General features: G+C 37.1%; 2 protein-coding genes across 2 annotated transcripts in view; one reads left to right on the top strand and one right to left on the bottom strand.

The window, feature by feature from the left end:
* Positions 1 to 6,898: 6,898 nt before the first annotated feature.
* Positions 6,899 to 22,152, bottom strand: LOC121857115 (cell division cycle 5-like protein). The gene is made up of 8 exons (XM_042352999.1): positions 21,691 to 22,152; positions 19,042 to 19,307; positions 14,729 to 14,924; positions 13,891 to 14,298; positions 12,582 to 13,231; positions 10,711 to 10,943; positions 10,035 to 10,201; positions 6,899 to 9,098 (listed from the first exon to the last, which is right to left on the bottom strand). The coding sequence occupies exons 1-8, from the start codon at positions 21,733 to 21,735 to the stop codon at positions 8,868 to 8,870; spliced, it is 2,196 nt and encodes a 731-aa protein (XP_042208933.1). The 5' UTR covers positions 21,736 to 22,152; the 3' UTR covers positions 6,899 to 8,867.
* An 891-nt stretch (positions 22,153 to 23,043) lies between these two features.
* The window catches only part of LOC121857135 (probable sodium/potassium/calcium exchanger CG1090), a 106,463-nt gene continuing 105,425 nt past the window's right edge, over positions 23,044 to 24,081 (top strand). The window contains exon 1 of the mRNA XM_042353023.1: positions 23,044 to 23,149. The gene's annotated coding sequence lies outside the window, so the exon portion shown is untranslated. The remainder of the gene's footprint in view (positions 23,150 to 24,081) is intronic.

Raw genomic sequence — 24,081 nt, 5'->3', positions numbered from 1 at the left:
TAGTTCCCAACCTGGCAACCCTGTTGTTAATGTTGGCATCATGGGCCAGCCTGTCAGGTCATATACAGTAATGGCCCCACTATCCGGAATTTCTCCAATACACAAAATCTGTTGGGCAGTACAGTACAGTACTGTACATAACTGAACCAGGATACAATTAGACAAGAATACTGTACTGTTTAAGCAGTGTTAAGAAGTGAAAAGTGAGTACTCCTACAAGTGTAATTTACATACAGTAAGTGTGAAAGTACCATACATACAGTATACAGCAGAGTGAACAGTGTATACCTACTGTAGGCTAGTGTATAGAGGTGTATGTACAGTATACAATGTGTGTATAATCCCTTCATAGAGAGAGAGGAGAGTGACAGTAACTACAGTAGATGATGCAGGACAGGCAGTTCCTCTGTAATATTAACTTTATGCATCATTAGAAGCTCAAGATGGCTTCGTCTGCTGGTGAGTACAGTTTAGTGTACAAATGTTTACAATATACTGTACAGTAGTGTTTGCATAAATGAATACAGCTCTGTAGCTGTCTGACTGCAGTTAACCACTTGTGCATGGGTTTCCCTTTGTGCTGAATAAAATCATCTGGCATTAGCCAAATAAAATACTAAAAGGGGCGTCCCCATAGTGAAGGCGTTAAGCCTCATGGCTAGTATTCAGGCTAGTTGCTTATCCCTAGCAATGATGCTCCGTACCAGACATAGTTTGGACTAAAAAATACTCGCCAATGCCCAGAAATTTCCATAAATGTGTGGTTTTTCCTGGATAAGAATTCATCTCGATACCATACCCAAAAATCTCTTTAAAACAAAAATGTTCTGCACTTGTTCTGGCCATCAGGGATATTACATAATAGGGCAGAGTCCCCCAAGTCACCTCAGTTTGGTAGGGAATACAGTACTTTACTATCATAGTGTGAACTTGTGGATTTATTTCATTAGAAGACTTCAGAGTATAAGGTAAGAAATGACCAAACTAATTCCGTAAAAAGCATTATAAAACTTTTAAAATATGTATTCTGTTATGTTCTGGGGTGCATTTCTACAAGTTTCAAAGACATCCCCCTTCAATCACAACAACCCTATGCCAATACATTACTTGCAAGTTTTCCTGTCATATGCCAGAATCAAGAGTAAACACAGCTTCTCCCCTTACTTGTAATCATTCATTTGCTCTAACTACTGTAACAGGTAAAGATGAATCACAGCAAATAAAGGGAGTCTGTGTTTTCTTATGGTTCCAGCCACCCTGAATTATACGATTTATTTATTTATTTTTTCATGGCAATAAAGGAGGGAAACAAAACAAGATAAACAACCCAGTCACTATTTATGCTAAAAATAATTTGTCTGAACCAATATCAACATGTCCCCTGTTACGACAGGGTAGAGACCTCCAACATGTTTAACTTTCTTCATCCACTGTTGGTCACAGCATGCATAGTAGGTCACAAGTAAATTTAGTCAAGGCTTAATATCACCAATTCAGTTATGCTAAGTCTAAGCTTAATGTCACCACTTCAATTTAATCAGGGTTTACATCACTAATTCAGGTTAGTCTGGGATTAACATTAGTAATTCAGCCTAGTCCGCAGTTTATATTGACATGTATAATGAGCTACAGTATATACAGGTATATGTGTCAATGAATAAAAGCCCAGGTAATTTTGCCCAGCTGTGACCTGGGTGATACTCGGATCTTATTGACTGCAAGTGCTCTATTAATTCTAGTAATTGGGATTTTTTAAGCCAGTTCATAAAAACTCTACTTTTGCTTTCAAAATTTTACATGTATACTGTATAGTGAGGTATACCTGAGGCCCAATCTTAAGATTTGTTGGGGTGTTGTGCCTTCAAGTATGCCTAACATCACCTAATGTAATCTAACCATACCTAGACTAATGGAACCAATCCTAACCTCACTACATACTCTGAATAATATGTAAGAAGAGTCCATGTAAAGATAACACACTCAGTAGACTAAAAAAAACATTACAAATGATACAGTATAAAGTTTTGTAGTAGTCAGTCTTAAAAACACTTTATGGATAGTTCTTCAAGTACCTTTCCATTAATATTATATCATTCCAACACATTATAATACCACAACTGATACAGTTTATGGATTTGAATAAACACAAGATTACTTTTAGAGCTGGCAAATATTTCAAATACAGTACTTCAATTTATGTAATTTCAGTCACTTGGTGTTGAAAAGGCACGAGCAATTCATGATTTTCATGTATTCACTTACCAGCAAGGAAAAAAAAAAGGGGAAATATGAAATGTCCCTCTCAGGACCCAAGATTTCACGATCCGAGTGTGTTTCCAACTTGTACTGTAGCGTATTTTATGGTGTAGTTATAACGCTTTGTGATCCTATGTATGACAACACAAGCTCATGCAAAAAAAGTGAATAAGGCCCTAAAAGAGCTCTTCAAACAGAAAGGAAGATTAATGGATAATATTCCTCCCACTGCTGCAGCTTTTCAGCACACACAAGTACAGTACTGCACACCAAGCTGAATCTTCCCAGAGACTGTTGGGACTTCTTCCACAAATGCCTTTGCAAAGTGAATGGGGTTGAAAGATGCCATCACAAATATGGTAGCAATACTAGACACTAATACCAAAAGCATTAGAGTTGTCTAAGTTTATAGTGTGGTTGTAAAGTTGACAAGGGGTGTTGAGGAAGCTGCAAATATTTGGAAGTGGAGATGCAGTGCACTAATCTTTCAAATACAATGTAAACTATGATTGAGAATAAGGTGTTAACTCTGTCAATTGCTTTTTAGTATGTTCTTGCAACTCATGACTTTGTAGCCATACTTGAGACAGCACACAGGCTCCCTGCTTCATACTTTCTCTTACATCTGCAGCAGCTCAGCAAGGGCAACTGGAATGTATGGGTGTTGTTCTGTGATTTCTTTCACTTCACAAGAGACTTCATTTTGAAGTATTCATTCTCATAAAATGTCCATTTATAATTTGTCAGTAATTACTGTATAACTAAAACTTTTAGAAACATGAAGGTCCAAATTTGATGGTCGTAGTTTAAACTAACACCATTTTATGGTAAATAATTTGCTGGTGGACCCAGAGTGGAAGATTTCCAGCAAGCAGCAGCAGCTGGGACTAGTGTTACTTAACAAAATTCTGTGATATTTACTTGGACATACATACATGTTTGTGAGTGTATAAACATGCACATCTCTGCTGAGCATTTAAACAACTAGAAACATTAGATGTTTTTTCTTATGCTGTAAGTGTTACCCCCCTGCGTACTTTATATTTCAGTATAGTGTGCGTGAGTGTATGTATATATTGAAGAGTGTGGCAATGTGGACAGTACTGTACCTGTAAGCTTAATGATCCAAACAGATGATGTAATTTTTTTAGGTGGTCAATAATTACAACAAACCTCCCAAGTTTCCTAATAGAAACATACTACTGTACAAGTGTGAGATTGGAGGTGGAAACACATGGTTTCATTTAAAACTCTGGGAAACAAGTAACAAAAAGTAGGTGTAGGAGTTACTCAAATGCAGTAATTTCAAACAAGGTTTATTCATATTGGACTTAATTTGCATTTGGAGAAATTACTGTCCATTTCATAATACAAGTTTAATATATATATATATATATATATATATATATATATATATATATATATATATATATAATATTAGTGTCCTTGATTAACAAACACAATTGTCTTCATAGAGTCGTCATAACCGAAAATTTGTTAACTGAATCTATTATTTCAATGGGATATTGGTAATTGGTTCCAACTCACAGAAAAGTACATACAAAGTACTGTATACCAACAAAACATTAAATATAAACTAAATACATACAACTACACTGTAAAGTGTCTATTCTGTAATAATATAAAAAAACAATAGAATACTGTATTTAACTTACTTTGAGGGTGTATGTCGATACCCGCAGGAAGCGTTTATATATCAATCAGTTTGGGACAGAGAGTCGATGATGACATGCCATATTCTTTACAGAGTGCATTGGTTCTAGTGCTCTATGTTTCAGAATAATTTCTGCACTGTACAGTATATCAATATAAACTAAATTTCAGAATGACCAATTATTTTAATGTAAAAATGCAAAAATATTCAAGAGACGAACAAACTGGATGTTCACTCCACTGTAAACAAAGTTAAACTGAGAAGCGTTGGAGGGTGATTTGATCAGCTGATGGGCGAAAAACTGTTCCCTGTACTGTATATATTATCAATATGTTAACTAAATTAGAATGACCAATAATTTTAATAAAAAAAAAGGCAAAAATATTCAAGAGCACAACTTTCTTGATATTTATTCCACTGGAAACGAATGTAAACATAGAACCAATTACTGTATTGGCGGACCAGCTGATGCGCACAACAAAGCGTGTTTCTCATAAGGCTTTCAGTATGGAATTGAAAATTCTTATGGGAACTAATTCGAATTTCGTTAATTGGACCGTTAGTTAATCGAGGGACCACTCATATACTCTCGACTTAATGGAATCCGACATAACAAAATGAACTCGTGATTTAGCGGAAGGAGTTTTTTTTCATTATGTTTTACTTGATTTAGTGACCTAGTTCGCTAAATTGAAATAAATTCTGTTAATACGCTCACACCTACGGAGACACTTCAGAAACATGATATGTACAGACAACAAGAAAATTTTCTGCACCTTTACAGTGTTATACATAAAGACAAACAGTACCAAGAATTCTGACAAATATACAGGTTTTATATGTATTCCTGTTAATTTCTCTGTATTGTATTAACTATATGTGATATACAGAATGCATTGTACTGTATTGGTTACACAATGTTCTCTATTAGTAGGTTAGTTCCACCTAAAAGTTTGATTCTGTTATTGCTGCACTACCTGCTTCAGATGTATGAACTTGAGACTGTTACTTCAAAACTTTAGATTCATTCAGACTGGTTTCATGTTCTGGTTGGTACTGAGACAGTTTCATACATCTGAAGCAGGCAGTGCAGCAAAAGCTGGCTGGGAGAGTTAACAAACTTTTGGGTGAGACACCTTACCAAAAAATACAGCCTCAGTCAGTGATCATTACAAAGGCCATCAGACCCAGGGGTGCAGAAAATATTTTTGTTGACTGTACATAGAACCATTAGAAACATTATTCATGGCTTACCTTAAACTAGGGGGTTCGGTGTTTGTTTCCACTTTTCTATTACTTCCAACTGATGGCCACACTTTTGATTTTCTCCCCCACACCATTTCCTTTCTGAAACTTTTGAGACTTTCGGCACGATGCTTAACATGCGTACTGTACGCTGTAGTTAGTTGACCGAAAGGTAGACAGAGGTAGCAGTGAACAGCACACGCAGTGGTGGCAAGACACAGACTGAGCGGATGTAAGCAAACCCAAGTGGCAAAATTTAACGGAATCGCCTTGATTTTGTGAACTACAGGGTAGTTCGCTAAATCGAGCGGAAATAACAGAAATTCGATTTAGCAGGAAATTTCAATTTAATATCAATTAGTTCATTAAATCAGAATATATATATATATATATATATATATATATATATATATATATATATATATATATATATATATATATATATATATATATATATATATACTAGGCTGCCATCTTAAAAATGGTCTCCATTTTGAGGGAACATTTAATGGGTGTGATGAAGCCATTAAGCTGTTGACAATCTATATCATAATGGCTTTGTCACTGAACAGTATTTGTGCCTCATCCAGTATTTTTACCACAAAACCAATAATATGTTTTTTTTAATATGTTTACAAAAATATAGTGAAGACATTCCTAAACTACTGACTATCAGCAGTAGCCTTAGGTGGGGGTCCTTTAAGGTCCTGAAGTGAGCGCTGTAATTGGTCATATTCTCTGGAGCTCCTTCTCTCTCTCCTCGCTGACGTGCAACATCTTCGGAGATGGTAGCTAACTCATAGGGAATAGCCACAGTTTCCATCTGCTTTAGGGAAGGTGAATGTGGAATATTCCAGTAAAGCTGTTTCCACTTGAGCCAATACAATCCCGGAGACTTGCAGCTAAAGTAAAACCGTCGGAAAAAGAAAATATACGACAGTACAGTACATTAAAAAAAAAAAAAAATGTAATTTACAAAGATCAAAATCCATTTATCTTCAAAGGAAGATTAACAATTCTGTGTACTGTAGATAAAAATTATGTCATGTTTTACATCAACTTACAGAATGATATATAAGTTCGATACTGTACAGTGATCCCTCGGTTAACGAGCGCCTCGGTTAACGATTTACCTTCCTTAAGATTCTTAACTTAGGAATATCAAATCATTAATCTAGTTTTTGAGTCAACTGCACTACGGTCCACCAGCTGTAGTATTAGTCTGCCAATACAGTAACGGTTTTAGGGCTTAAATTCCTTACTATTTTAATAAATATCAAGAAGTTTATACTATTTAATAATTTAAAAGTTTAATATTAACCTTTTAGTCATTTTAACAATTATTGAACATAATTGAAGGTAAAGAAACTAGTTTGGTATCTGCTCTCCAGTTAACAACAACGTCAGCTATTTCTCAGTACGTAACATCTTGCTGAGACTCTCTTCAACTAAACGCTTTTTTGTGTGTTTCCAGCAAATTATTGACAATATATAAAAGGATGGAAGAAAATAATCTTGAATTACACCAAGAGAACTAAATTTTATGGAATGGTGCCTGGCGTCGATTTTCCTTCCACCCCAATGCCTTCTCTCCACCCATTCTAATTCCCATCATCATCATCCAGGAGCCTTTACATACACACCTCAAAGTAAGTGTACTTTTTCACTTTTGTTGAATCTAGGCAATTTTCGGTGAGCTGGAACCAATACCCAAAACCACTGAAATGATGGTTTCGGTTAACGAGCAACCTGCTGGAACCGATTGTGCTCATAACCGAGGGACCACTGTATACAAAACGTATGTCCTCAAGAAACAGTATGTGACAGGAGCTAAAAAATTACAAGATTTAATACACAATATTCTACAAAAATAAAAAAGTATTAAACACCTCCACAGTGTTGTACAGTACACACACATTAACTGTATGTTGCACTCACTGGGTCAAATTTGAAATCCATCTATTATTGTACTGTATTCCTTTCCCATTTGAGTGAGGTGAATCAAAGGGTAGATAACTTTTAATATAGAAATCTGACCAGAACAAGGGCAGAAGACATTATGAAAATTATTAGAATAAGTAGAAATTCCTTAGATCATCAAATTACACATATAGTACAAGGTAAATCTAGAGCATCCATACTTGTTCAGAACACTTCATAGCATTTCACTGTACAGTACATACTAAATTGATTTGTCCTGTTTCTACATGTTATTGCAAAATTGCATTGTCATGTTACTTCATATTACAGTTAATTGCATTATCATGTTACAGTACTTTATGTTACAGTTAATTGCATTATCATGTTACTGCTAAATTGAGCTGTCAGGTTCCTTCATGTTACCATTAAATTGCATTGTCTTGTTAGTACAATCACTTGTAAAATGACCTCAGTGAAATGATCCACACTTGTTATTTTGGCATTAATTAAAGATACTTCCAAACCTTACTGTTTAACCCATACATACAGTCTTGGCCTATGCTCTCAATATGTATAACTTCCATATGCCTATACAGTACTATACTATATTATATTATATATTATACTATACTAGGGGGTCCCTGACTTACGAACGCCTGCCAATACGAACTTTAAATTTACAGTGATATCTCCATTAGCCGGAATCCCTCAAACCCGGAACACTCCAATGGCCGGAAAATTCCGGGGATGAAGTGTATTTTTCCAGCTTTGCGAGTCGTCTCATTACCCAGAATCTCTCATTCCCGGAAGTGCTCTGCACCAATTGTTCCGACTAACGGAGATATCACTTTTTATTAACCTCATGACTTATTTTTTAATTTCATATACTGTATTTTGTCATTCTATTTCTTCTTTTCTCTTAAATTAAGTGATTTTAGATGTATAAAAGGATTTAGGCAATGATATAATGGGATTTTAAACATTGTTCTGTAAGTACGCTATGCACATAACATGTGTTATGACTTGCGTACATTTTCGACGTACGAATGTCCTCAGGAACGGAACCCATTCGTAACCCGGGGACCCCTGTATATGTACTATACTAAAGAGTAAAGGATAAGACTACATGAACTATAACACAAATGAAAGTACAGTACAGTGTTGTCTGATACAATCTTAAAAATGACAATGTATTATCCTCTTCTTTTTGTTTTCTTAAAAAATTCAATATAAGTACAATACCCGCTACTGGAAAAGATAACCCTCTAATAAACTGAGCCACATTTCCCCATGACTCCCATTGCTAAAACCGAGATATGTTCCTAAAAAAAAAGTAGCCTCCAAATGTCTTAAAATACCACAATAATTATCAGACGATACTAAACAGTACATATTGTAAATGTTCCTCCCAACTTGCCACTGTTTCCATCTGTTTTAGCACACAGTGCACATAAGTGTAATCTTCAAACTTGTGTTTACACTAATCACTGCTAAGATTTTAGCTGCAATAACAGAGAATATATACCCAAACAAAAACATATTGTTCTCTTACGTTTATAAATACTACACCAACAAGAAGTGTATGTGGTGGTGATGTCAGATGTGAATGGCATTGCTGAAACTTAATCAGTGTTTTCTATACAGTGCTATGAGCCTTAATAGTGGTTCTTATTTTTAGATTGTCAAGTTTGGTATTTTCCACAGTCACAAGGTATTTTTTATGCTAATTCTCTTTGTGCAGTGTTTTACAGAAACATAACCACTGCATAAATCAAGGGTTTGCTGTGCACAGAAAATAACTTACCTGATATCCACCCATTAATATTTTGAGTTTCTTTTCTAATTTAGCTGCTAGCTTGGCTTGTTTGGCCATGTGTTGTCTGTTCTGTTCTAATCTTTTTTCTAGAGATTCAATCCTGTCCTTCTTACTGGCCAAACTTGCTCGTGTGTATTTACTCTGACTTGGCAGGAACAACACTTGAGCCAAACATTCTTCCCAAACCTTGGAAAAAATCATATAAATTAATTAACACCATAATAAAACAGAAATGAAACAATGGTTAAAAAGAGTCAATAACTGAGAGGTAGATAGCAATAAGGAGAGAAGAAAACTGAGGAGATGGAAGAAGTGAGGGGGGATAACAGCAAGGAAGTAATGAGTGTGTGTGTGTGTGTATAACATCAAGTGTTTCATAGGGATGTTACACGAGTAAGGTGAATGGATGAGAGCAAAAATGTGAGTACTGTATTGTATATTCACTCTTGGATCAGGCTGTCACCAACCTGCAAAATATTACAAGTAAGGGCCAGGGAGACAAAACAATGTTTGACTTCACTGTTTTTATAAAGTAATCTCCCCGTTATCCAGAATATTTGATCCCTGAAACTTTCCATTAACCACGAAAACCAAAATGAGCATTCCGAGAAGAATCTCTCCATTCCAGACATTCAAACAAATTTCTGAGAGATTGCATCATGCGTTGACACGTGCCAAGTGCATGGGTGGGTAGACTTGGTGCTCGTGAGCTATGAGTGGCTACTACTGTCATGTGACTGCATGGGATGCCTATGATTGGCTGATGTATCTCGCAGCCTACCTCCTCAAATTCGAGCATCATGACACTATTAATTCATTGCTTGCTGCCATTCTGTACAAACAATTGTGTGCATGTAAACAGAAATACAAGTTGAAAAATAACACTACTGCAGCTCACAGCTTCGCTAAGATCCTGACCCCTACCCCCTCATCACTCAATTCTTAATGATGTCACCTTCGCTTATATAAGTTAGAGCAAAATTGTCACAATTACTGTACATTAATAACAGTATACTGTACTGCCAAATCAATTATTGATTCCTCTTTAACATGAAAAATAAATGGAGAAGTATAATTATTCTCTCTGCTGCATCAGTTTAACAAAGTCAATATGTACTGTACCTGGGAATATGCATCCAGAGTAAGATCACCATGACCCATTCCTTGCTTGACCACATTCATCTCTGACTTGAGCATTTCCTTGGACTCCTCGATTTCAGCCTCGGTGTAACGCTTATATGGATGTCTCTCAAGATGGTCACGGTGCTGTGCTTCTGCCACTACACTGCCTGCAGGATAATTATGTGTCACACTTTTTCAATTACATTCTCACTCTCACTACATAATACATTTCCGTCAGCATCAATAATAATTACTCGAAATAATGTGCTCAAAAGTCTCCAGCCACAAACTGCCAACAGTCCCCCATGGTACTGTACTAATACCCTCACATCCACAGTGTTTCATAAGGTTGATTAAACTGGAAAATATTCAATGACATGCAAAATACTGCACATAGCACAAATTGTTGCATTCTCTTCATAATACTGTATTACAATATCAATTGTAATTTTGTAACACTGAGTACATCATAACATGTAATATCATGTCTGTCTAAATGTCGTAGTCCCCATTCTAAGTCTTATAATATTGAGTTCATCATAGTATGTTAAGTCTAATATACTGTACTGTGATAAGAATTTTCAGGCCCTTCAAATTTGTAACAAAATCGTTCACTATATGTACGGTACAGTACAGTTTTATCAAGTCTGTCATAATATTTAAGATTAAATCTAACCTTTGCGAGTGGGAGGCCCAGCAGGAGTGTGCAAGGCATCATAATGAAGCATGGTCACCATCTCACGCTTTATCAATTCTTCTGCCTTCTGTTGATCTGAAAGGTGGATATCTGCATGCATGGGCCGTAACACAGATGAATTAACCTCCTGAGGCCTAGGTAAATTCCTTTGCACTGCCTGTGACCGCTTTTTCATTTCAGCATCTCTACGGGCAGCAGCATCTGCCACAGCCCTTAAATACAATAGGGAGTCAAATTATATTCAAAACAGTCTACAGTAAATGACAATAAAAAATGGCAAGTAACTTTTTTGGCCAAAAGCAAAAAATAAATAAATAAATTTGCTATGAAACACTTTACAATTAAACAATGTAAGATGCAGATGACCATTAACACTTACTGTGTGTACAGTACATCCCAGGAGTTATAGGGTTAACATTACTTTGGCCTCCCCTACTACAATCATTGAAATGAAAGGGAGAGTAAAAGTTAAGGCAAAAGTTAAGGTTTCCCTTTAAGTAAACCAGTGTGATGGCCCACACAATATAGTGTGCACCTCTGGTCTACCATGAATGAATGTTTTTACATGTCAACCATTATTCCCTTTTCACAGATGATCAAATTTACTCATAAAAGGTGGTAAGGTTTCTGAGCTGTCTAGTTTTGTGGATGGCCATAAATTAGGATTTCAGGGCAATAAATTACTGTACCATAACTTCATTCATTAGTCCATGTAGCAGGTGTGGTTTAGAAAGGGGAGGAGGGGTGGTGGTAAGTGTTCCAACAATTATTATCACACAGCAACTCCAAAAGGAAACTAACCCTATTTTTTACATGAAATAAACAAGGATTCAGTACGAACCTTACAAACTTCCCAAACCCATTAGTGCTACCCAATAACAGTAAAGGTGCACAAGCCAATGATTGAACTCATGGACAAGATTCATTATCCATTAAGCTCCATATGTCCAGTCTAGTTGAGCTAGTGTGATGCTTGTGACAATATAAACCTTGCAAGCTCCATCTTATGTCTTAGAATTTAAAATTCTTTCATGAAACTATTCAGTAATTACTCATTTGTATTAAGAGTATACAGTTAACGGTTATTACCTGATGGTGCGGTGTCTCAGTTGCCAGCAGGTAAATGTGAAGAATGTTTCTATGGCTGTGTGCCCTTCCTATCACCAAAGTGGGAACCGCACATTAAATGTGGAACTTCCAAATTGATTATAAAGTTAAATAAATATGACAAATTAATTATTAACCAAATACTGTACAGATAAAAGATGCTTAATGCAGGTTAGCAAAGCTGTGCACTCATTGCTGTTCACTTATCCAGCAGTGGTTCCAGCCATTGGCTAGCACCTCCCACACCTCAGTTGTTTACAACACTGAGAGTGAGAAACTGCTTTACTTATAGTCATTTTTCACAATACTTGAAGATTTTTTTGGTGTGTATCCTTAATCCCTTGTGTACGGGCTCCCCTCTGAGCTGATCCCTGGGCACACTCAATTCACCCCGCTGTAAATGGGTACTTAAGTTTAAAACTTGGGGAAGTGAATGTGGATGAGTGCAGTACCAGCCATACTGCCTCCTTATGTACCAAAGGTATCCACACTGTCCCTCACAGGCAGTCATACCTATGGGACTCACTTTTCACATTAAAATAAAAAAAGAACCGCTGTTCTGGACAAGACCCTGCTGTATAAGGTAAAAACTGGACTAAGAAGCACTTCTTAAACTCTTTTACCCCCAGTCTTCAAAGTGAAACTGACATAAACCCAACAAATTTGTTCTACAAAAGAACCTAATGTCATCACAAGGTAAACTTGGGAAGAAAATCATTTTGTATGTAAGATAGTTAAGTTACCTGGCATCCAAATCTGCCTGATCCTCTATCATGGCTTCTCCGCGGTCCTTGTCCTCATCACCTGGCTGACCATCCTCTTGATCCGGTACAACAATCTCAAAGTCATTCTTTGGTGCTGGAAGTGACTTAAGGCCTGACTGAAGGGCTTCCCTCATGTTACGTTGATAAGCCTTGAGAGCCTGACGATCATCTATGGGTACAAGGGCACCTTCTTCATTTATATTTAGCTTGTCCCTGATTGGTGTTGCTCCTGGAGTTGCTCCTGGGGGTACTGATTGGCCTCTGGGAGTAAGCGCTCCGGGTGTTCGACCAGGAGTACTTATCTGAGTGCCAGAAGGTGTCCGGAATGGTGTGCCTAGAACTGTGTTAGGAGTCTGAACAGCAACTTTGTTGGGTTCAACACCACCAAAATCTTGTTGATTGAGAGGAGTGTTCATGCCTCCCTTCAATGGTGTGTCAACATGGGTCAGAGCCATGATATCGTGTGCTCCCTGCATCACACGGTCCATGTCGGCTGGTGTTCGAGGGGTACGGATGGCTTGACCAGGAGTCACATTATACTCGGCTAACAAGGCCTGAGATGCGCCACTTCCCCCCACTTCTTCTGCCAGTTCCCTTGCAGCCTCTGAAGCCTTTCCTAATTTTACAACCTGAAAATAATTTTTTTTTAAGTTTTGTTATCTTTACTTCCTTCCCACTCGTGTGTAGAAAAGACAATGGATTACAGAAACCTCAAAGATAAGCATAGAGAAATGATAAGGAATGTGGTAAAAAAAAAGTGTGGAAAACTTCAGGAAAGGGATAAGACAACATAAACAAATATCCATACATACTTCATCGTATCTTCAACCAAGATATATACACTGAATCTTAGTATCAACAGTCATTCTCAATGATTCACATCAATTCACAGTGTAGCTATACAAGGTACTATGTGGGTCACCAATATTTATTTATATTAGTACTTGATATATTTCTAGTTTCAGATAATTGTTTAACCTAAGTAGAACAGAAATGCAATTTTTCATTAAACCAGAAATATGCTAACACTTGTGAACTCTGCTGCAAGTTACCAAGATCTTAATAAATGAAAAAAAAATGTTGCCTAGGTACAGTGGGGAGGATGAAGATAAATGTATTAGTCTTTCTTCTGGTCAAGTTCCCTTTGGCTAAATTATGTTAGTTTGGGTTAAGTTTGATTTAGGAAAAGATAAGATACCAAACATTTGATTAGATTACATTACATAAGGTTACAATAAGCTGGGTTGTGTTAGGTTAGGAGAGTATGATGGGCACAATTATGTCTCACCTGTTCCAACTCTTCTTCTGATATTTGTGGTGAAGACAACACTAATTTACTCCTCTTGGTTTTGGACTCCCCGTTTTCAAACACAGAGTTGGGAACGCCTTGTTCTTTACGTTCCTTTAACTTTTGTTTATCCTTTTTCCTCTCCCGGTCCTCCTTCTCAGATCGCAGGTCTCCATCAAGATGCTGCTGTCGAAGGCGTTTAAAGTTGGGCTGCATGGGATCATATGTTTCTTGTGATGTATCATAAAATCCCGATGCAGGCTTCTTCTCAAATGGAATTTCCTCATTGTAATCGACTCCCTTCCGCTTTTTTCGTTTTTGAGGTAGATCAATCCCAGCAGCTCTGAGTTCCCTACGCTTCTGCAGAGCAGCCAGTCGTCGTGCTTCTTCTAGTTGTTTTTCACGAGCCTAAAACAATGAGACAACAAAACGCCATTACAATTGTGAAAAATCTGAGAAACATCAGAATACAAGAATTTGCTGTTCAGTCTTTGACATTTAAAAGTGTTTTCAATGATGTTCTGTAACATGAGCAATCAAAGAACATATAAAAGGCCACTGTTCTTTATTGGGTGTGGGCAGGCAGGCAGCCTTAATTTTGTTGCAAAAACTCCTGTAGTAGCTAAGGCAGCTTAAAAAATGAATGTTGGAGAGTGTGGTGGTGATCATCCTGTGTTATAGATTTGTAAGTATGGAAAAAAAAATCTGGTGAGCAGGAATTGTCTTTGACAATGATAATGTCTACAGTACAACAACAATCAGTCGGATCTGGAAAGACAGGCATTACTATGACTAAACTAAAGCCCAAAATCTGAATGAAATGTACCAGATGTTATACCTTCCTCTTTGCTTTCTTGCCCTGGGTGTTGGCCAGACGAGCTCGTGCCTCGGACAACATCTCCAGTTCGTCCTCGTCCATGTCTTTAGGGTCGGGTCTAGCAGGCTTCGTCTCTGGATTCGGGTCAATCTCTCCAGGTTTGAGTTTCCTTGGGTCGTCAACACTCTCTTCATCTTCCCCTTTCTGAGCCTGGTCACTAAAGGTATATTATAAGAACTGTAGTTACCTTAAGAAAGTTGGTCACTAAAAGTATATAAAAAGCAGTTACCTTAAGAAGATTGGTCTACTGAACTGAGATTGAAACAGGATGTTAATATAATTTGTTTTGAATAGTACAGTACAGTATTAATGAACTATTACTATGGATTACTGAAATAGCCTTAAAAATAAACATTCTATTCTAATCTATTTTTTTCAAGTAAACATTCCCTCATCAAGATGACCTAAGTTTATTGTACAGTAATTATTAATCTAACTCTCTAAATTACATACTGTATATATATAAACATGGTACATTGCACAACTTCAAAGTTGTGATTTAATACAAAAATGTTGTTTAAACTAGAACTATGACAAACTTTATTACCTCATAATTTTTTAACATTCTTAAGTGCAAAAAAAAAAAATTAATAATAATAATTCATGCACATACAGTATTTAGCCTCTGAACAACAGCTCTGTCATATTTCAGGAAATTTCTGAACAAATACAGAAACTGAATACACAAACTATAGACCCCAAGGTGTGAAAGTAAGAACAATGATATGTGCAATCCAGTACTGTAGTGTACAGCCCCTTCCCCAGTACAGTATTTGTCCACAGAGGCATAATCACTTATTGTTTTGTAAACTGACTTTTTCTTGTTCGTGTACATTTCCTTTTTATACATACTACTGTACACAGGCCCGGATTATCCATTAGGCACAGTAGGCACAGTGCCTAGGGCCTACGAGATATTGGGGGCCTACGAAAAATAAAATGAGAACTTTTTTTCCCCCTTTTCTACAGGTTATTATTAAATTGATACTGAGATACTTTTTTTCCATTTATTTATTACTTAATCCTATTAGTATCCATTTATGTTACTTGATTATTTTCTATACTATTCTTTTTAGGCATATTCTGGCCATAGATGAAAGCAAAATAGTAGAAGAAAGTTGTTTCAAAGAGTACACAAAATTTTTATTTTTTTTCAGTTGTCTAATACATACTTTTGTTTCTGAAATATCCTATACAAGTTACAACGTAATCATTAGGAAATGTTTAGAACATACTCAATATGCCAAAGCAACTGCTTCGGAAAATTGACACAGATTTTAAGTTAAGATATTTATTAGATCAAAACTTTACGGCTTTTTTGCAGTGCAAATTGTTTTATTATGTCATTAGTGTCTATCTTTCGAAGCAGTTCATTTTCAATTGAAAGTAGGGAAAGAGAAGAGAGCCGCTCTTGGCCCATAGTGGATCTTAAACTATTTCTGTACTGTACAAGAACAGCTGATCTAACCCATTTTCTTTTACTCAATTCATGGCAAACATCACTGAATCTTATTCTTTCAACATCACATTTTATAATTAGGTACTAGCTTGTGTTATTAGTGAATATGCTGTCAAATGGGGCCCCATATCTTGGAGGTGCCTAAGGCCTACGAAAGTCTTAACCCGGCACTGACTGTACAAGCATATGTCAGCCATGGGAGCCAAACAGGTGCAATCTCCTAATTCTTAGCTTTCAACAGGTAGTGTAGTACAGGTACTGTCTAATGTAGTGGATTTCATCACTCTCTTTGCAGGAAGCTCATCCACCCAAAAAATGTTTCACCATCGAAGAGGTCACCCACCCGAGTATACATACGTTAAGTGTATAAAGAAGGACCCAGTCATATATTCTGGCTGAGAATTGAGCCCAAGGGTTCTTATCTCGATAGGTAAATACAGTGGTCCCTCGGTTAATGAACACAATTCGTTCCACAGTCGTTCGTTAACTGAATCTATTATTTCAATGGGAAATTGGGTAATTGGTTCCAACTCACAGAAAAAGTACATACAAAGTACTGTATACCAACAAAACATTAAATATAAACTAAATACAGTACAGCACTGTACTGTAAAGTATTCTGTACAATAATAAATAAAAAACAATAGAATACTGTATTTTAACTTACTTTGAGGTGTGTATGTCGTATACCCGGCAGCTTTGTTTACATATCAAACAGCTGACTGTAGAGGCAGTCGATGATGACATGCCATATTCTTTACAGAGTGCATTGGTTCTAGTGCCTTCTTCATGTTTCCTAATAATTTCTGCACTGCACAGTATATTATCAATATGTTAACTAAATTTCAGAATGACCAATTATTTTAATGTTCACTCCACTGTAAACAAAGTTAAACTGAGAAGCGTTGGAGGGTGATTCAATCAGCTGATGGGCGCACAAAAATTGTTCCCTGTACTGTATATATTATCAATACGTTAACCTAATTTCAGAATGACCAATACTTTTAATAAAAAAAATGTAGAAATATTCAAGAGCACAACTTTCTTGATATTTACTTCACTGGAAACGAATGTAAACATAGAACCAATTACTGTATTGGCGGACCAGCTGATCAGCTGATGCACACAACAAAACATGTTTGTCGTAAGGATTTCGTTAATCGAACTGAAAATCCTTATGAGAGCTAATTCGTTAACCGAAATTTCATTAATCGAACCGTTCGTTAACCTAGGGACCACTTCTGAGCTATAGAGTACAGTGACCCCTCGTTTAACGAACGCCTCGGTTAACGAACTGCCTTCCATAAGGATCTTCAATTCGGTTAACGAACAAAAATTCGGTTAACGAATTTCTTACGAACCGACCTCAACATGTTTTCGCTTGCACTGACCGGGCAACCAGCTTTAGTATCAGTCCGCCAATACATTAATCGGTTCTAGGGCTTAAATTTCTTACTATTTTAGTAAATATCAAGAAGTTTATACTATTCAATAATTTTAAAAGTTTAATATTAACTTTTTTTAGTCATTTTAACAATTATTGAACATAATTGAAGGTAAAGAAACTAGTTTCTGGCGTGCCATCCAGCCTGTTAACACACCAGACAGGCGTTAGTCTCTCTCTGTTTTCAGTGGAGGTAACATCTTGCTTGAGACTCTCTTCAACTAAACGCTTTTTTTCTGTGTTTCCAAGCAAATTATTGGTCAATTTGGAATATATTTTACATATTGACAATATATAATGCAGTGCAGTGTTGATTTAAAGAAAATAATCTTGAAATATACCAAGAGAACTAAAATTTTATGGATGAAATGGTGCCATGGGGGTGACTTCTCTTCCACCCCAATGCCTTTTCTTCTTCCTTCTCCTCCACCCCCATTCTAATTCCCATCATCATCATCACCATCTAGGAGCCTTCTACATACACACCTCAAAGTAAGTGAACTTTTCTACCATTTTTGTTGAATGTAGGAAATTTTCGGTGAGCTGGAACCAATTACCCAAAAACCCATTGAAACAATGGTTTCGGTTAACGAACTTTTCGGTTAACGAACGACCTTCTGGAACGGATTGAGTCGTTAACCGAGGGGTCACTGTACAGGTTAATTCTTAGTTTCCTCTTATTCACTTGTGTTGGCTGACCAAACCACACAGAGAAACTTCTCTCCACTGGTTGTAGTACTCGTGAATGTGATTTTAACCCATTTGCAAAACTTTGGCTAAAAAACTATTAGTAGCATCTGCCATTGTTACATTATGAGTCCCTTTTTAAATTTTCTTCTTTTAACAACAGTGAACCAAGTACCACATATAAATACAGTAGTCTCTCTCTCTCTCAATCTAATTTTGCTTTAATCTTCTACATCCTTTTTCTTCAGCTTTAATCATCTCTTATACTTCTCCAACAACATTTGTATACATTTTTCTTCACAATGCGATGTAAATTGACCCAGTATGACAGACTGGCTGACTGAATAACTAACTGACAAGAATTGATGTTTGACCAGCTTGTGCTAAGGAAGCTTGTGATCAATTCTTTGTTACCCTTGTTTACTTATTCTTTCACTATCTACACTTAGACACTCACTCTTGTATTTATCTTTATAGAATGAGTGGAAATCAATGTTACTCAGACACCACAGTATAAGTGGCACAATAACCTAACTTTAAAAGGCATTACCACAAGACGTTAATTCCCTCACATATTTCCACAAGCACTGTGATAACTACGGTAACAAAGTCTTTGATAAAAACAGTCCCTTAGAGAACTTACTGAGTTACTCTGGTGATGAGTACCATTACATGTCTACTTACAGTAAGTACTCATAACGCTCCAGACACTGTGCAGCTGTGCGACCAATGATGGGAGCAATTGTCCTCCACTGTGTTGGCATCAGCTTGGCCAGATGCAGCAGCTTCTCATCTTCCTCCCGACTCCATTCTGTTTTTTTGATGCTTGGATCCAGCCACTCAAACCATCGTGCCTTGCATTGTTTGGCAGACTTGCGATGAAGCAGTGATGCAATACGCGACCACTGATTTTTGCCATATTTCATAACAGCCGCTTTGAGGATTTCATCCTGGAATATATTTAAGAGGATATTATACTGTATATAATTTTTTCTTACTGATGAGCTTTCATTAATACAGCATAGCATAGTATATATATATATATATATATATATATATATATATATATATATATATATATATATATATATATATATATATATATATATATATATATATATATATATATATATATATATATATATATATAAGCTATTTCAAACAAAAACTCCTTGAGTAAAATAGGAAGTAGGGGCTTGGAATTAATATTTCTCATGAAATAAATCATCAGAGGAAAAAAATACTGTACATAGCAATAGTCAGGGTTACTATGTGTTATTATGATAGTTAGGAACAACTTTTCTTCTACAAAACAGTAAGTAATATGTGTGGGTACACAATACTAAAAGTTATTATAATGATAAAAACATGTGGAAAAATTTAAATATAACAACTCCTTCTGGTGGTAGTGCTGTTCTCAGGCAATACCCCATATTTTAATACTGTATTTATTTTCATAATCATGAAGTACTGTGATCACAGCCTACCAACTGGTGCTGGACATCTCGTACTCAAGCAAATAGTACCAATCAAAACATGTCAAGTCATACACAATTACAAGATAACTCATACCCAATTTACAAGACAGTTCACACGCACGCATGCATACACATATACTGTATATACATTCTCTCCTCGACTTACGACAGCCATGGCCGTATAAAATATTTTTCATATTACGTATTTTCGAGTCACAACGTTAGTGATCGCGCTGTGTACTGACAAATTTTCGTTTGTAATTCCCTTTAAAATGGCTGGCAAGCGTAAAAGTGAGAGTTCTCGTGGTACTGAGAAGAAAAAGACACCCATTTTACAATTTATATAAAACTAAAATATTTTCTTACCGATGAGCTTTCATTGATATACTGTATATATATATATATATATATATATATATATATATATATATATATATATATATATATATATATATATATATATATATATATATATATATATATATATATATATTATAGAGGCAACTGTTGCCTCTGAAGATGTCTTGAATAAAGACGAAAGCTAAGGTGTCCGTTGTTTCCCTTTTCTCGTGTGATTTAATCAAGATTTATCTTATCCACGTTTCATTATTGTGGATATATATATATATATATATATATATATATATATATATATATATATATATATATATATATATATAAAAAGAGAAATTCACCATATGTGGGAAAGAATTTTATTAAATATGATCAAAATTAGAATGCTCGCATACGCTGATGAACTGGATATAGTAAGCAACAACATCCAAGAAGTAGATACAATGGCAACAACCTTTAAGGAAATAGCAAATTCAACAGGACTCGAGATAAATGTGGATAAGACCAAAACAATGATCATGAAAAGAAACTAAAGGCAAAACTCAAAATGTATCAGAATAAGTGGATTAATATTTAAAAAATCGAGTCCTTTAAATACCTTGGATCACTTATGACATAAGAAAACAAGATTAAAGAAATAATGGAAAACCAACAACGTTAATTACTGTATAGCAAGGAGTGGAGCCAGTAATAGACGCTACTTCAGTCTTCTGGACACACTAAAACGAAGATCCGTATCAAGAACAACAAAGCTGAGAATTTACAACACAATAATATGTCCAGTTCTTACTTACGGTTGTTAATAATGCACATTTTTGCAAATTTGTGAGCCTCATTTCTGATGTCATCATTATCCATTTGGTAGCATTCTATCACTACTCTGAACCGATTGTGTATATTTTTATACAAGTGATAGTGGGCCCTTCATGCCCGGTGAAAGTTTGAACGCTTGTGCTTGGCTAGCACGCAACCGCCGTCAGGCTGACAGCGTACAGCAACATCGTTTTCCAGCGTAAATAAAATGGTTAATTAATACCTTCCTAAAGAAACCATCGACATGGGACCAGGTTTGTTCCACTCTACGAATTTTTTTACGATTTTTCCACCAAGTTTGATGAAAAACGAATGTGCCGTTTCAGCTGCCCAGAACAGACACATGGCTATTCCTATAGTATATTAGATGCAACCATTCTAGCCTGCAGCCCACATAATATAGATTCTGGAGAAGTGAAGTGATGGTTACTTAATATTCTGCAGTACTACATAAAGCCTGTGCTTCCATCTAAAAAAAATCAAAGCTAGAGTTGGGTATGAGTTATCTCGTGCGTTGGGTACAAGTTATCTTAGGTACGAGTTAACTTTTTTGAGTAGGATTTATCTTGGGTAAGAGTTGTCTTGGGTTGGAGATGACCCTAGTCCCTAACCCCCTGCCAAGACTGCAAGCGGTCTGATAGCAGCCTAGAGCCGTCATCATGTATGAGGTGAAACACTGTTTACTAACCTCGGTGTTCCTCCACACACCTCCCTTGATCATCACACGAGGCATCTTCACGTAACACAGTACAACTAACACAGTAACAAGGTCAACGTATCACCACCGTTTGTTTACAACAACATGGCAGATAAACATACGAGTCGCGTCGTGCGCGATATATCTCCCTGTTTCAGTCATCGTCTCTATCTTATTAAAATTCTTCCAAGGTGTTCCTTCCTCGTTCATTTAATGTATATATATTCTTCGTCTTCCCCTGTATTCGTTCTGTCTCTCACACTCTTATCTCATATTTGTATCTACTTTCAGTATCCTCATTCATTCATTATTTCTCTTCTACTTATCTCTTTTATTTTCTCATTCCGTCTAAATCGTTCTTCCATCAATCTTTGTTTCATTAATCTCCCTCACTCTCTCTGTGTCACCACCACCAGTAAGATGTCACCACCACCAGTAGGGTGTCACTACCACCACCAGTAAGGTGTCACCACCACCACCAGTAAGGTGTCGCCATCAGTAAGGTATCACCACCACCAGTAAAGTGTCACCACAACCACCAGTAAGGTGTCGTCACCACCACCAGTAAGGTGTCACCACCACCAGTAAGGCGTCACCACAACCACCAGTAAGGTATCACCACCACCACCACCAGTAAGGTGTCACCACCACCACCAGTAAGGTGTCACCATCAGTAAGGTATCACCACCACCAGTAAAGTGTCACCACAACCACCAGTAAGGTGTCGTCACCACCACCAGTATGGTGTCGTCACCACCACCAGTAAGGTGTCGTCACCACCACCAGTAAGGTGTCACCACCACCAGTAAGGCGTCACCACAACCACCAGTAAGGTATCACCACCACCACCACCAGTAAGGTGTCGTCACCACCACCAGTAAGGTATCACCACCACCAACAGTAAAGCGTCACCATCACCACCAGTAAGGTGTCACCACCACCACCAGTAAGGTGTCACCACCACCACCAGTAAGGTGTCACCACCACCACCAGTAAGGTGTCACCACCACCACAAGTAAGGTGTCACCACCACCACTACCAATAAGGTATCACCACCACCACCACCAGTAAGGTGTCACCACCAACAGTATGGTGTCACCACCACCGGTAAGGTGTCACCACCAATAGCACGGTGTCACCACCATTAGTAAGGTGTCGCCATAGTTACATATCATTTGTGTCACACTAAATTTTTGTTTTCACTGTAAAATCATCAAACGATAGCAGATATGAATCGTGTCACATGATGATGATGATGATGATGATGATCGCTTGGGCGCGTGCGCGGAGCCAGCGGGCAGGTGATCGATCCAGAAGCGGCTCTGTCTCAGTGTGCGTGTTAGCGGTGTTTTGGGTGGACGGTTGCGGTGCTTCGTCCCGCTGAAGGTTGTGTGGCGCTGCTCCCCCTCCCTGACCAGGCTCCCCCTCCACCACCTCTCACATCCAACAGGTATGACCCTCCTACCTGGTGGCCACGCCCACCTGATGCTTTCCCCACGCCCACTCTACCACTCACAAACATTAATGTTCAAACACGAAATTGTTTCACCAAAAGGAAGTTTGGAGTCAGTTGCCGCGCTATAATGAACGGTTGACTTATTCTCCGTTGACCAAGGAGGAGCTGTGGCTGTGTTGAGTAAAGGCATATGAGGAATACAGATGAATGGCGTCACAAAATTTTTAGTTTGGCGAAGAAGACCCTGGCGAGCGATAGTCTGGCGAACATATGGCCTCTTAGGTCACAAATGCTTAACAGTCAGTTTTCATATAGCTCGTTAATCTCCACATTTACAAACAATATACATATTGGTACGTGTAAGAGTTTGAGAAGTAATGTGTCATGTTAGGTTGTCTCACGATCAAAAGTGACACATACTGTTTATAAATAACAATTACCATAACAATATAATAAACAGTACATTATACGTTAATAGCACCTAAAGAAACCTCATCATATTCTTTGGGTTGATGGATGGTCTTTAAACGTGGGGCATTCTGTCAATACTACCACTACTGTTACTACTGGTATTACTTCTGTTATTTTTACCTAACCTAACGAATCCTATCCTTACCTATCCAGACCTAACCAAACTTATTTCGTATCTTATCAAACTTATATCTAACGTAACCTAACCTAATCTAATCTAATCTTATCTAATCTGATCTAATCTTACCATTTCATTGTATGCTTAACCTGACCCAAATGTTTGAAGAATATTGCATCTTTTATTATTTGTGTACAATGCTTCCCTGCAGGATCAGTAAACAGTGTTCTGTTCAAAGTCTAATTCCAAGTCAACCCACTTCGAGTCGAAAATTCTTTCTTCACCATGCATGACGTCATCTGGCCGGCAGCCCGGGGGTCTTCTGGGTGGGACCTCA

This window comes from Homarus americanus, unplaced genomic scaffold (assembly GCF_018991925.1).
Source record: "Homarus americanus isolate GMGI-L3 unplaced genomic scaffold, GMGI_Hamer_2.0 scaffold20465, whole genome shotgun sequence".
In the NCBI taxonomy this organism is placed as follows: Eukaryota; Metazoa; Arthropoda; class Malacostraca; order Decapoda; family Nephropidae; genus Homarus; species Homarus americanus.
This window is presented reverse-complemented; position numbering and strand designations above follow the sequence as displayed.

Bases quoted from the DNA above. Each gene is read 5' to 3' on its own strand.
- LOC121857115 (XM_042352999.1), bottom strand. From the start codon at position 21,735: ATGCCTCGTGTGATGATCAAGGGAGGTGTGTGGAGGAACACCGAG. The intron at 14,299-14,728 runs GTATAACATCTG...TCATTGTTTTAG, and splicing joins GCAAGAAAGCAAAGAGGAAG to GCTCGTGAAAAACAACTAGA. The intron at 9,099-10,034 runs GTACAGTACATA...ATTTTTTCCAAG, and splicing joins CTCTGGATGCATATTCCCAG to GTTTGGGAAGAATGTTTGGC.